Source organism: Stegostoma tigrinum, chromosome 9 (assembly GCF_030684315.1).
Source record: "Stegostoma tigrinum isolate sSteTig4 chromosome 9, sSteTig4.hap1, whole genome shotgun sequence".
Classification (NCBI taxonomy): Eukaryota; Metazoa; Chordata; class Chondrichthyes; order Orectolobiformes; family Stegostomatidae; genus Stegostoma; species Stegostoma tigrinum.
In genome coordinates, this window is record NC_081362.1 from 6,370,502 (window position 1) to 6,385,072 (window position 14,571).

The window sequence follows — 14,571 nt, forward strand, 5'->3', positions numbered from 1 at the left end:
ATGATGTTAACAGAAACAACACTGAATGTTTGAACTGTCTCGAGCCTATGACATTCCTTTGCTTTAAGCAAAGCTGGGTAACTCTGGCTCTCCGCGCATAATCTGCTTAAGAAAGACATCAGTAAATATCAAATTTCTCCATTTGAGGCATAACTTGGCTTTGGCACTAAAATAACTCCTTGATCAAACAGCACTGCACTTACTATACTTACCATGCTGGTAAATGTGAGGGAGAGGGGGCAAGAAAGAAGTTAATACGGGAAAGAGAGAGAGATTGAGAGATTTCAAACACTACCTTCTTGCCAGCGACATACCCTCCAGTTGCCCCAAAGCTTTTGGTAAAGGTGCCCATCAGCACGTCAATGTCTGCGGGGTCAACAGCAAAGTATTCGACCACACCTCGGCCTGTTGCCCCCACTGCTCCTATACTATGGGCTTCATCCAGGTACAGATAGGCTTTATACTTCTTTTTCAAAGCTACGATCTCTGGCAGACGGACCATCGAGCCTTCCATGCTGAAATAAAAGCAGCACACTTAGTAACAACATATTGTTGCTTCATGTTCGAAAAGCTCTCAGCGCTATGAGACGCAAGATCACTTTGAAAACCTCTGGCTCGAAACATTGTGAATGACAGACTGCAATTGAGCAACATACTTGAAAAAGTAAAATGCGCTCTCAGGACAAAGTAGAGGGCCGAGGCAGCTGGCATTAATTGGATACACTTTTCTAAAAAGCTTGCACAAGGCTGGCTGGCTGAATCATCTCCTTCCACACTCTACGATTCACTTTCAAGCATGCCACTTGGTACCTCACAGGTGGCCTGGCAGCAATGTTCTGCACTTGTGAATAATGGCTCTGTCCCTGTGAAACTGTAACCACCAAATATCCCAAGGGTATTATGGAGAAACATGATGGCCCAAAGCTTCTCAAACCTTTACCGTCTGTGACCCCATTTTAATGCTTGATAACTAATGCAACCCCAGAATGAAAATTTGAGGTTCCTGTGGTGTAGTGGTAATGTCCCTACCTCAGAGCCAGGAAACCTGAGTCAAAGACTCACCTGCAGAGGTGTGTAAGAACATCTCTGAACACGGTGATTTATATTAAAAAATGATCAAGAGATGAGTTCATTACAAGCACTGTTCACCAGGACAATGTGTTGTTTTAAAAAAGCTGAGTTCTTCCACATTTTGCTGTCAGCAAGCTGAAAATGGTGTTTGTGCTTAACCAGAGATTCACAGCAAAAGGCTGATAAATCTCTGCAAGCCTTTCGTTGCCTAATTTAACAGATAAACATCAGTCATTTAAATATAACAAATGTAACTTCCATGTTGACGAGACGCTGTTGGAGTTGTCTTGTTTGTCTCCAGGTGAACACGTTGCCTGTTGTTCTCTCTGGCAGATGCTGTCTGATCTGCTGAATATCTCAAGCATTGTTATTGTTTCAAATTGTCAGCATCTGAAGTCTTCTGTTTTTGTTAAAGTCATGCAGCAATGGCCAGATAATAATGGTCTTTTTTTGTGATACAGTCATACAGCATAGAAACAGACCCTTCGGTCCAACTGGCCCACATCGACCATGTTCCCAACTAAAGTAGTCCCACCTGCCTGTGTTTGGCTCATATCCCTCCAAACCTTTCCTATTCATTTACTTATCCAAAGTATTTTAAATGTTGTAAGCATAACTGCATCCACCATTTCCTCTGGCTGTTCATTCCACACATTATCCACTATAAAAAGGTTGCCCGTCATGTCCTTTTTAAAACTTTCTCCTCTCTCCTTAAAAATATGTCCCCCAGCTGTGAGCTCCCCACCCTAAGGAAACGATCTTTGCCACTCATGTAGGCTCCTCATGATTTTATAAACCTCTGTAAGGTCAACCGTCAACATCCTACACTCTAATGAAGAGTCCCAGCCCATCCAGCTTATTTTTATATCTCAAACCCACCATTCCCGGCAACATCCTGGTAAATCTTTTTTGAATCCTGTCTAATTTAATAGCATCCTTCCTATAGCAGAGCCACCAGAACTGCACACAGTACTCCGAAGAGGCCTCAACAACATCCTGGACAACCTCAACGTGACATCCCAATGCCTAAATTCAAAGGACTGAGCAATGAAGGCAAGCATGCTAAGTGCCTTTCTAACCACCTTGTCTACAAATTTCAAAGAAATGCGTACCTGAATCCCAAGGTCTTTCTGTTCTACAACACTACTCAGAGCCCTGCCACAAATTATAAGACCCACCCTTGTTTGTTTAACCAAAATGCAATAGATTGCACTTATCCAAATAAAATCCATCTGCCACTGCTCAGCCCATTGACCCAACTGATCAAGATCTCCTTGTAATCTTAGATAAGTTTCTTTACTATTCACTATATCACCAATATTGATGTCATCCGCAAACTTATGAACCACGCCTCCTAGCTTCACATTCAAATTGTTCACAGAAATGACAAAAATGGACCCAACACTGATCCTTGTGGAACACCACTGTCACAGGCCTCCAGTGTGAAAAACTGTAATCAGGACACCCGCCCTCTGCTCTTTTACATCTAACTGAGGGAACAGATGGGGCTCAGGCTAACATCTTATCCAAAATATGGCACTCCTGCCATCAAAGAACTTGGAGTGCTGGCCCAGATTTTGTACGCCCAATTTGCCAGAGTGGAATTTGAACCCACAACCTTCTGATTTCACGCGTTACGTACCCCCGGACATGTCCACAGAGCTGGGGGTGTAAACCTGCTTTCTTCCCTGCAGTCAGTGTGGCTTAGCATCTGATGCAGTAACATGATCCCTTTATCTTCCAATTAAGGTAGGTACAGCAATTGCTACTGTCACTGTGAAGACACTGCCAAGGACAACAGTCTCTCTACAAGATAACAAAGTGTGGAGCTGGATGAACACAGCAGGCCAAACAGCATCTTAGGAGCACAAAAGCTGGCATTTCGGGCCTAGACCCTTCATCAGAGACAATACTGCATTAGTCACTGAAGTCACTGTGGAGAGAACGCAGATCCACAACAGGAGAAGCATCTGCATTTCTAGTGAAAGGGAGGCAGCTTAAATGTGGCACACTACGCATTAGATTGCTGGTGTTGAAACAAGAAAGATACAGGCAGGCAATATGCATCAATGTACAGCAAGATGAATGTAACAAAATGGCAGGTATATTGAAGAACAGTTTGCATTTACGCAATTGCCTTTTAATGTAATCAAAATTCAAAGATACTTGCCAAACAATCATTTTTTGACAGTCACATAAAAAGATTCAAGGGCAGAAAACCAAGGTCAAGGTCAAAGAGTTTGGTCTTAAGAGCAGGAAGAGTCCATTCAGCCCCTCAAGCTTGTTTCTCCCATTCAATGAAACAATGGCTGATCTTTGACCTAGCTCTGTATACCTGCCCTTGGCTCATTTCCCTTAACATTTTTGTTTAAAAATTACCTGTCTCAGACTTAAAATTAATTGATCCTGCATTCACTGCCATCTGTGGAAGAGTGTTCCAAACATCTACCACACTGTGTGAATTGCTTCCTAACATCTCTCCTTGAATGGTCTGGCCCTAATTCTCAGGTTATGCCCCTTCGTTCCTGAATCCCCAGTGAAAATAGTTTATTTTGAAAACTTCAATCGTTATCACCCTTTAACCTTCTAAATGCTAGTAAAACAGGCCTAATTTGTACAATCTCTCCTCATAATTTAATCATTGAAATCCAGGTATCATTCTTGTAAGCTTATGTTGTACTCTCTTCAAGGTCAATACATTCTTCTTAAGGTGTGGTACCCAGATCATGCTCAGATAACTTCTGCATCCTTATACAGCAATTTTCTGGATATAAAGGTTGACCTTCCTTAGTTTTCTTAATTATTTTTTGCACCTGTTTGTGACGTTTTAAAGATCTGTGCACCTGAATGGCCCAAGTCTTTTTGGACATCCACTGCACTTAACTTCATACCATCCAGAAAGTATCCTGATCTATCCTTTCTCAGTTCAAAATAGATAACATTTCCTTACAATGAACTCCACCAGCCATAGTTTTGCCCTGTCACTTTGTCTATCAATATCCCTTTGTAATTTTATGCTATCTATATTGTTTACAACCCTGTCAAATGTTGTCATCATCAAATTTGGATTTTTGACTGTCTATGCCATTATCCAAGTCATTAGTAATGAATGTGAATAACTGAGGTCCTAACACAGATCCTTGTGAGACACCACTAGTCAGACCCCACCAATTTGAGCACCGACATCTTCTTTAAATCTCTACTTTGTTGTCTGCCACAAACCATTTCCCAGTCCTTAATTTGCCCTCAGTAATGTGGGTTTCTACATCATTTAACAATCTCTTACATTGGACTTCACAGGCAAGTGAGACGTGTTTAGTTTGGGAACATCGTTGGCAAGGATTAGTTGGACTGAAGGGTATTTCCCATGCTGTATGACTGTTAGTCCATATCAACAAACGCTGAGGTCTCTCAGGTATGGCTTTAAAGGAGGAGAGACAAGCTGAGAGGTTTAATTGGGGAATCCACAGTTTATTGCTGCTGAAGGCACAGCAAATGGTGGCATGCCTGAATTGGGAGACTTCAGCGATCATAGAGTATGGCAGGACTGGAGGAGAGCATCAGCCCTGGTTGGGAGGAGCAAGCCCCTCTGGTGAGGCTCTAAATTAACAACATGCCTTACCTGTAAATTCCCTCCACCACAATGAGGATTTTCTTCCAGGGTCTGTGGGTTCGGGGCTGCCCGTGGACCACAGCGTCCTGCAGAAGCTTCTCCAGGCTCTGCAGATCTGTGGAGAAAGACACACAGAAACTGAGAAACCTAGCTCAGTGGTGGCTGTGGTGTGTTTCCTTTTTAAATAAAATGCTTATTGTAATTCAAAACTTTTGCAGGTCAATCAATTTCTGACTTGAATATGCTCAATGATAGAGTTTGTACAGCCCTCTGGGGTAGAGAATTCCAAAGATTCATCAGTCTGAGTGAAGAAATTCCTCCTCATCTCAGTCTTATTGGCCTGTCCCTTATCCGGAGATTATGTCTGCTGGTTGTGGCCTCAGAAGCCAAGGGGAACCTCCCATCTATATTCCTCTGCCACACACCGTAAAAATTTTATAAATTTTAACAAGATGACCTCTTACTCTTTTCAGCTCTAGAATATAAGCCTAATTTAATTCTGCCATCCCAGGATTTGCATTCCCTCTAAAGAAAGTACATCTTTCCTTGGAATATGGCGACCCAAGCTGTACACTTTACTCCAGTTTCACCAAGATGTCATACAATTACAGGAAGACACATTTTCTCCAGTATTCAACTCCTCCTGCAATGAAGAGCAAAAGCATGCTGTTTGTCTTCTTAATTGCTTGCTACACCTGCAACCAACTTGCGAAGCCAGTCATAGAGTTATAAAGCATGGAAACAGGTTCTTTGGTCCAACTTATCCACACCGATCACGTTTCCTCTACTGAATCAATTCCATTTGCCTCTGTTTGGCCTACATCCCTCTAAACCTTTCCTACCCATGAATCTCCCCAAATATCTCTAAAATGCTATAACGGTACTCACCTTTACCCCTTCCTTTGGCAGACTGTTCCATATATTCGCCACTTTCTGAATGAAAATGTTGTCCCTCTCACCTTAAATGTATGCTCTCTGGTTCTCTGGTATGCCCTCCTCCACCCTGGTGAAAAGACCTTGACCATTCACCTTGCCTATGCCACTCATGATTTTCTAAACCTCTATAAAGGTTACCCTTTAACCTCCAACTCTCCATTGAAAAAAGTCCTAGCCGCTCCTTGTAGCTCAAACCTTCCGTCTCAGAATATCTTTGTAAACCTTCGTTGCACTCATTCCAGTGTAATAACACCCTTCCTACAGCAGGGCACCATAACTGTATCCAGTACTCCAGATGCGGCCTTACCAGTGTCTTCTACAGCTGTAACATGGCACCCCAACTCCTGGACTCAGTGCTCTGATTCATGAAGGCAACCATGCCAAACGCCTTCTCTAGGAGATGCCACTTTCAAGAATCTATGTACCTGCACCCCTAGATCTCTGTTCAACACTCCTCAGGCCCAAGCAATAACTGTGCAAGTCCTGGCCTGGTTCATCTTAGTGAAATGCAATACCTTGCATTTATCTGAATTAAAGTTGAGCAGTGTAGCTCCAGTGCAGATATCATTGTTAGTGATGTTGTGCTGCCATTTGATATTTGTGACAGGTGAGAGACAGTACTGATGGAAAGGTTGCTGCTGACACATTTGTTTTCCCTATGGATTGATGATGAGCATATACAAACATGGAGAATGAGCAGGAATAGGCCAAATTCACCCTACACTGAATGGAAGTGCAGGTCTCAAGAGGATCATGGCTGATCACAGTACTCTGCATTTCAGTCTTATCCCTGCCTCCAGATAAATATTAACCCCTTACTTACCAAGAATCTGTCCACCTCCATCTTCAGCACATTCAAGGACTCTGCTCCCCCAACTTTAAGAAAGTGTATTTTGGAAACCGATGAGCCTCTGCAGGAAAAATCTCTTCTTGGCTAACTCTTAAATGGGTGTGCTCTTAATTGGTCCCTCAGGTCAAATATGACATGTAGGTCTGGTTTGACCTTAGGTACTTGGCAGGCAACCAGAGGGCTGGTGCCAGTGACAATTGGTACAATAATTACCAGTTAATCTCTCCTTGGTGTTGATTAAGGGAGAGGTACTGTGCAGAACTCTTGGCTCTTGAAAAAGAGTGGTATTTCCTGCGAACAATTCAAATGACCAGGCAGTGCATCTCATCTGAAAGACAGTGTATGTGATAGGAGTGCAGCACTTCCTTGACACAACATTGGAATGTTTGCCTCTATTAGCTACTCAAATTTCTGGAGCAGATCTTGGATACAACTTCTGACTGAAAAACAAGTTCAGCATATTAAACCAACACCTCTAGTTTTCACCACACACATGTCTAAACACTACAATGCCCCACAGACTGTACACAACACACCATGCCAAGTAACAAGGAGACTTACCTGCACGAGGTTTGCATTTTGGTAAAACAAATAAGAGCAAAATTTATACAATTAATAATAGGGCCCTGGATAGTGTTGCTGAACAGAGACACCTAAGGGTTCAGGCACGTAATTCTTTGAAATTTGCATCACAGATAGACAGAGTGGTTAGATGACATTTAGCATGCTTGCCTTCATTGCTCAGGCCTTTCAGCATAGAAGTTGGGATATCACATTGAAGTTGTACAGGATGTTGGTGAGGCCTCTTCTAGAGTACTGTGTGCAGTTCTAGAGGCCCTGCTATAGGAAGGATATTATTAAACTGGAGAGGGTTAAAAAAAAGACCTTCCAGGATGCTGTCTGGCATGATGGGTTTGAGTTATAAAAATAGGCTGGGACTTTTTCATTGGTGCATAGGAGGTTGAGGTGTGACATCACAGTGGTTTGTAAAATAACGAGGAGCATAGATGAAGTGAATAGCAAAGGTATTTTCCCTGGGGTGAGAGAGTTCAAACTTAGGGGTCATATTTTAAGGTGAGGTGTTAAAGATTTAAAAAGGACGTGAGGGGCAGTTTTGTTTTAAACACAGAGTGGTTAGTGCTTGGAATGAAGCGCCAGATGAAATGGTGGATACAGGTAGAGTTACAATATTTAAAACTCATTTGGATAAGCACATGAATAGGAAAGGTTTGCATGGGCAGGTATGACTAACTTAGTTTGGGAACATGGACAGTAGGTGGACCAATGATTCTACTTCCATGTTGAGTGACTCTGTAAGATTGCATAATTTCAACTGTGCAAGTGATATGAAGATAAACCGTTTTAGTCATTCACTCTCAAGAAAAGGAAATTTAAAACTCCATTTCGCATTTGGAGGGATTGCTACGCAACACAAAATTTGAAACTGCTATTTGTTTTAAAATTTATTGCAGATGAATTTGAGGTTTGACCTGTGTAGTAGGATTTTAGTAGATAGCCTGGTAATTGGTTTACTAAAAATCATGGTAGGTGTCAAATTGTGATGATAACATAAATTAAACAAATAATCATAATTCATAAAAGTTATAGATAATCATTTAAAAAATGAAGTAATAACAGGGCTGCACCATTATTTATGACATTTCAGTGTACTAGTAATTAAATGCATTACAAACCACAGGTTGCCATAATACCTTAAGACGTAGGAGCACAGTAAGGCATTCAGGTCATGGGCTTGCTGTGCCAACCAATGAGAATATGTTGCTGACCTGATAAAGCTCAACTCCACTTTTCTGCCTAATCCCCACAACTCTTCATTCCCTTATTGATTAAATATCTATTTCGGCCTTGAATATACTAATGGACCAGACTCTTCAGCCCTCTGCATGAAAATCTAAGGTACTTAGTTGAGCACTTGAAATGCCACTGCAAACAAGGTTATGGGCCAGGTGCTAGAAAATGGCATAAGAAGAGATGAATGCTTGATGACTGGTGAGGATATGATGGTGCAAAGGGTCTCTTTCAGTGCTGTAAAAACTCTAGGTAAAAATTGCCATGGTTGCAGAAGATTATAGTGTTGCACTCTCAATAGCAAGGGAACTGGTATAAATGATTTGAATCCGAATATAGGAGGTATGGTTAGTAAGTTTGCGGGTGACACCAGCATTAGTGGTGTAGTGGACAGTGAAGGTGGTTATCTCAGAGGATAACCAATAGGTTGACGAGAATCAAATGGAGTTTAATTTAGATAAATGTTGAGATGTTGCATTTTGCTAAAACAAACAAGGGCGGGACTTATACAATTAATGGTAATTAACAAGTAATGGGGAGTGTTGCCAAACAAAGAGACAGGGATGCGAGTTTATAGGTCCTTGAAAGCAGAATCATAGGTAGACAGGGTGGTGAATTTGGCATTTGGTATGCTCGCCTTCATTGGTCAGTGAACTAAGTATAGGAGTTGGGAGATCATGTTGCTGCTACACAGGACATTGGTTAGGCCACTTTTGAAATACTCTGATCCATTCTGGTCTCCTGCAATAGGAATGATGTTGTGAAACTTGAAAGGGTTTAGAAAAGATTTACAAGGATATTGCCAAGGTTGGAGGGTTTGAGCTATGGGGAGAAGCTGAATCGGCTGGGACATTTTCGGCTCAGACATTTTCTCCTGGAGCATCAGAGGCTGACAGGTGACCTTACAAAGGTTTATAAAATCATGAGGGACATTCCCTAGGGTGGGGGAGTCCAAAACTAGAGGGTGTAAGTTTAAGGTGAGAGGGGCAAGATTTAAAAGGGACCTGAAGGGCAACTTTTCATGCAGAGGGTGGTGCATGCATGGAACAAACTGCCAAAGAATGTGGTGGAGGTGGGTACAATTACACCATTAAAAAGCCATCTGAATGGGTACATGAATAAGAGGGGTTTAAGAGGAATATGGGTCAATGGTTGAGGATATCTGGTTGGCAAGGACGAAGGGTCTGTTTCTGTGCTGTACAACTCAATGGGAGCAAGTTTAAACTGAGAGTCACCACGCCACTTGCAACAAGTGAAGTTGAAAAGGCAGGACCTTTATGGTAACCTCAATAGGAATTGAATCTGTGCTGATGATATCGCTCTGCAATGCAAAATAGCCAACTGAGCTAACCAACTCCCCCCCAAAAAACTCTGTTATTCTAACGAATTCTACAGATTGACTACCTTCAGAGATTATGCCCTCCGGTCTTAGACTCTCCCACAAAGGGAGACAACTATCTCCCCTCTCATGTCCTTTAAGAATCTTATGTTTCATTCTTCTAAACTGCATTAAGTACAAGTCCAAACAACACAATCTCTACTCACGAGGAATCCCCTTCATATCCAGAATCAATCTACTGAATCTTCCAATGCTAGTATATCCTTCCTTCGATAGGGGATTAAAGTTGTTCACAGTATTCCAGCTGTTTGACTACTCCAAGAGTTTTAGTAAGACGTCCTTATTTTAGTGTTCTATTCCCTTATGAAATAAAGGCCAGTAGTTCATTGTTTTTCCTTAAAACTCACTGAACTCAGATGCTAGCGTTTTGTGATTCACGCATGAGGACTCTCAAATCTCTCCATGCTGTAGTTTCTACAACCTCTCTGAAATAATATTCAGTCCTTCTATTCGTCTTGTCAAAGTGCTTGAAGTTTCAACTGGGTGAATACTCCCTAAACATGTGACAGCAGTTACAAAGGGATCATTGAAAAAAAACTATTTCTGCCATTCCTCGTCAAAGACTTACAGGAGATTGGTAGAAACTACACACAAATTCTGATCCCATAGATTTATCTTGTTAATCAATAGACAGGATGCTGCAAAGACTGACCCCTGCACAACTTTATTTTGAACTCACACTGGGAGACAACAGAACATAAAATCTTGGCAGTGTAGCAGGTGGCTTTTTGGCCTATTGCAATCATGACAGCTCTTTGACAATACTGTCCAACTCTCGACTTTTGCTGCCTCTATAACCTGGGAGGTGGGGAAGTACTCAGTGCTTAGTCACTGTGCACACGATAACAATGCCAGTGATGCCATGGGTATCTGCCCCAGCAAAAAAAATGGAGATACTAGACTGACTGAAACACAAAACACAGACCGTTAAGATATAAGATAACAAAGTGTGAAGCTGGATGAACACAGCAGGCCAAGCAGCATCTCAGGAGCACAGAGATGCTGCTTGGCCTGCTGTGTTCATCAAGCTTCACACTTTATTATCTTGGATTCTCCAGCATCTGCAGTTCCCATTATCTCCGTTAAGATATAAATTTGATGTTGGCAATGGGTGGGGAGTGTTCAACAGACAACCAGGACATCAGTCTCACTGTGCCTAGGGATCTTGCTGCCTTCAGGAAGGTTGGTGGAGGGGTAGAGTGTCTGCATGTGTCAGGGCTGGGGCATCTGTATGTGGCAGGGCTAGGGCATAAGAACTGACATCAGGTGGCAAGCATTGGTGAATCTATTTGGACCCTACAAATTCCTCACTTTTCCACCATGTTGCCCTGAAAAAGACTTCTCCCATTTATCTATCATCCATTTGAAAGCTCCTGTTCAATCTAGCACCACCAGCTCTTCAGCCAATGCATTCCACTGTACCTTCTATTGCAGCAATGCAACAAGCTGCATTTATATAGTGCCTTCAAGGAAACCAAAGACAGAAGCATTATTAGTAAACACAACACCAGTACACACAAGATGCTAATTGGGCAGGCAGTCAAAAGTTCAGGCAAGGGAGTAGGCTTTAGTATATGTCTTAAAGGATGAGGAGAAGGAAAAGGAGGGAGAAGCATTGGAAAGCTCCTGGCTCATTTCTTACATCTGCAGATCAGAGCACAGGCCTGAAACCCAAAGTTAGTCAATCACCAGTGACTAAAACAGCAAAAGATGAGACAGCAAAGAGCTGGGGGTGATCATCTGTCTGGTAACACTGTAAGTCATCACTATGGTGATGAACACTCTGTCGAGTGTCATCTAGATTAGGAATGCTATGACACGTCAGCCTCTGGCGCTTTTGCTGAGGGTCGTAGAGCAATGTTGGAGTGTGTTCACTCTTCCAACACCATTATTACAAGAGGACACCCTTTAATCAGCACTGGAAGAAAGTTAGGATATGACGCGTTTCAAACTCATTCAGAGGCAGGGTGAGAATGTGGGGAATGGGAGGGAAAAATGGTAGGGCTGTGGTAAGATGAAAGTGAATGAGGGGAGATTAAATGATAAGAGTTGTCAGTAAGCAAAAGATGAAAGACAGAAAGAAGAATCAGCAACAGCTGACTAGAAAATATAGGGGGAAAAGTTGCTGTGATCTGAAATTGTTGAATTCAAATGCCTTTTTCATAGCCAACAATGTCAGTATAGCTTCAAGAAATATGTGGCTACACCACTGGTCGCACCCACACCAAGTTGATGCTCGCTGCTCCCAATCACATTTCAACTTCTTTGGAAGCACATTTCTCTGGTCGGTATTAATGGCAGCTTTCACTTGAAGCACAAAAAGAAAACAGAAGTGATTTTCTGAGAACAGTGGTAAAATGATGGATCGAACTGCCTCGCTCTGCACTGTGACAATTCTGAGAGATGCGTGGGATTGGGAAATAGGACTGATCCCAATTCTATCACCCATAAATGGCAGGCATTCATCTTGCACCAGCTTAACATACTTTCTACCACAGTGACATCTTTCAATCACACCTATCAAAACTTCAGCCAGCAGTGCATGCAAATTCAACTTTCTGTAGCTCAGTGTAGCACACAATCCTTCTGAGTCAGGACACTGTGGGCTTTAAGTGCCACTCCAGAGACTTCAGTTAGAGATAAAATTCATTTAGAGCAAGGAGTGGTTGGGACAAAGACAAAACATGATTTTCTCTCTCAGTACAACAATGTACAGGTTAGGTGGATTAGCCACAGGAAATGCAGGGTTATGGGGATAGGGTTGGGGTGGGATGCTCTTCAGAGGGCTGGTGTGGACTCAGTGGGTCCAAGGGCCTACACCCACAATGTCAGGATTCTATGAAAGGTTTGTGACAGCGTCAAAGACAAGAGGGAATGAGAGAGAAATGTTGCCTTACTAACTACTGCCATTTTGTCAAGCGTTTCTTATCCTACTCCAATTCCCACCCTTGCTCAAAGTATCAACTTGAAATGTTAATTCTGTTTCTCTCTCCACAGAAGTTGCCAGACTTCTGCAACATTTTTGTTTCTATTTCAAATTCCAAGTATCCATAGTATTTTGCTTTGCAACTTCTCCCCAGTATTTTGGGCCAATACTCACCAGTCCCTCACTTCCCCCACCCCCACCAATCCATACCACAATGATCTGGTAATTGTCTCATCACTGTTTGTGGGAGCTTGCTGTGCATTGATTGGCTGCCATGTTTCTTACATTGGGATAGCGACTGCACTTCAAAATGAAACATCATTGTTTGGTTACAAAATTGGGTCCAAGGTAGGAGACAGGGTGATGATGGACTGGAGGCCTGTCACCAGCAGTGTGCTGCAAGGACCTAAGGGGGCAAGTTTTCAATGCAGAGTGTGGTGCGTGTATGGAATGAACTGCCACAGGAAGTGGAGGAGGCTGGTACAATTACATCATTTAAAAGGCATCTGGATGGGTATATTAATGGGAAATGTTTAGAGGGATATGGGCCAAATGCTTGCAAATGGAACTAGATTAATTTAGGATATCTGGTAGGCCAGGACAAGTTTGACCAAAGCGACTGTTCCGTGCTGACAACTCTATGACTCTTTGTGACATCTGTAAGTCATGAAAAATACTATGTATTGTAAACCTTTGAATGTTCTTAACAACCCATCCTCTGATCCTCCTCTCTGTACCTCAACTAATTATGCTAATTTTTGGACTCAAGTCCATTCAGCAGCTTGGTTGAATATCGAAATATACTTCCTTCACCACTAAAGCTTTGTGAATATTTCATGTCTTGGCGCAGGTTGGTTTGATCTCCAGTTACTTTCCAAGAATTTTCACTTGGTTATTCCAAGAACTGCCTTTTGTAATTCATCGTATAAAGTGTTTCCTATTTGGTATTTGAATATCTGGAAATTTACATGTAGTATGAGTCTAAAATCCCACCAAATTTCACTTTATCATGACCCTGTTTTTGCAGACCTAGACTGGCTCTTTGTCCAACACCATCTTGATTTAAAAAATCTCAAGTTTATTTTTGAAATCCATCCAAGGCCACGCCTCAAACCATCTCTAATCCCTTCCAGCCATCCCACTGCTATATCTCGCTCCTCTAATTCTGGCATCTTGACCATCCCTTATCTTAATTGCTCCACCGTTGGTGGGTATGACAGCAGCTGCTCAGTTGCTTTGGAACTCCCCTCAAACTGGTCTTTTTCCTTTCAAGATACTTCTGAAAAACCACAGACTCAGTTTTTGATCACCTCTCAATTTCTCCAAACTCTGCAATTCCCTATCAAGATTTGCTCATTATTGCTGTTTCTCATGCTAAAAGGGCCGGACGAAATGCAAGGTCTTTTTACTGGTGGGTGACACTTCTCTGGGAGTGTGAATATGGAAGATCATCTCCAAACCAAAACACGGCTGATGCTGGAGATCGAAACTAGAAACAATACATACATACAGACAGACATACAATCCCCTCCTCTCCCTTCCCTTGTCTGCCTTCTGCAGGGACTGTTCCCTCTGGGACTCCCTGGTCCACTCTTCTATCATTCCCAATAACCCCCACAACACCACGGCACCTCAACTTGCAACCAAAGGTGTAACACCTGCTCATTTACCTCATCCCTCCTCAGTATCCAAGGGCCTAAAACATACCTTCCAGGTGAAGCAACACTTTGTTTGCACTTCCCACAATCTAGTCTACTGCATTCGCTATTCACAGTGTGCGTAGACCAGGTGACCACTTCACAGAACACCTATACTCTGCCTGCAAAAATGCACCTGAGCTTCCATTAACCTGCCACCCTGTTCCCTGAACAACAATCTCTGTCTCAGACTTGCTGCAGTGCTCCAGCAAAGCTCAGTCCAAGATGGAAGAACAGCAAAGTGTGGAGCTGGATGAACACAGCAGGCCA

The 14,571-nt window shown here is 42.4% G+C and overlaps 1 protein-coding gene across 1 annotated transcript in view; it reads right to left on the bottom strand.

Moving 5' to 3' along the window:
- sptlc3 (serine palmitoyltransferase, long chain base subunit 3) overlaps nt 1–14,571 on the bottom strand; it is a 97,007-nt gene that overhangs the window by 13,889 nt on the left and 68,547 nt on the right. Inside the window, exons 10-11 of the mRNA XM_059648811.1 lie at nt 4,694–4,799; nt 296–515 (exon numbers count right to left, since the gene is read on the bottom strand). Of these exons, the coding sequence (XP_059504794.1) occupies nt 296–515; nt 4,694–4,799 (326 nt within the window). The remainder of the gene's footprint in view (nt 1–295; nt 516–4,693; nt 4,800–14,571) is intronic.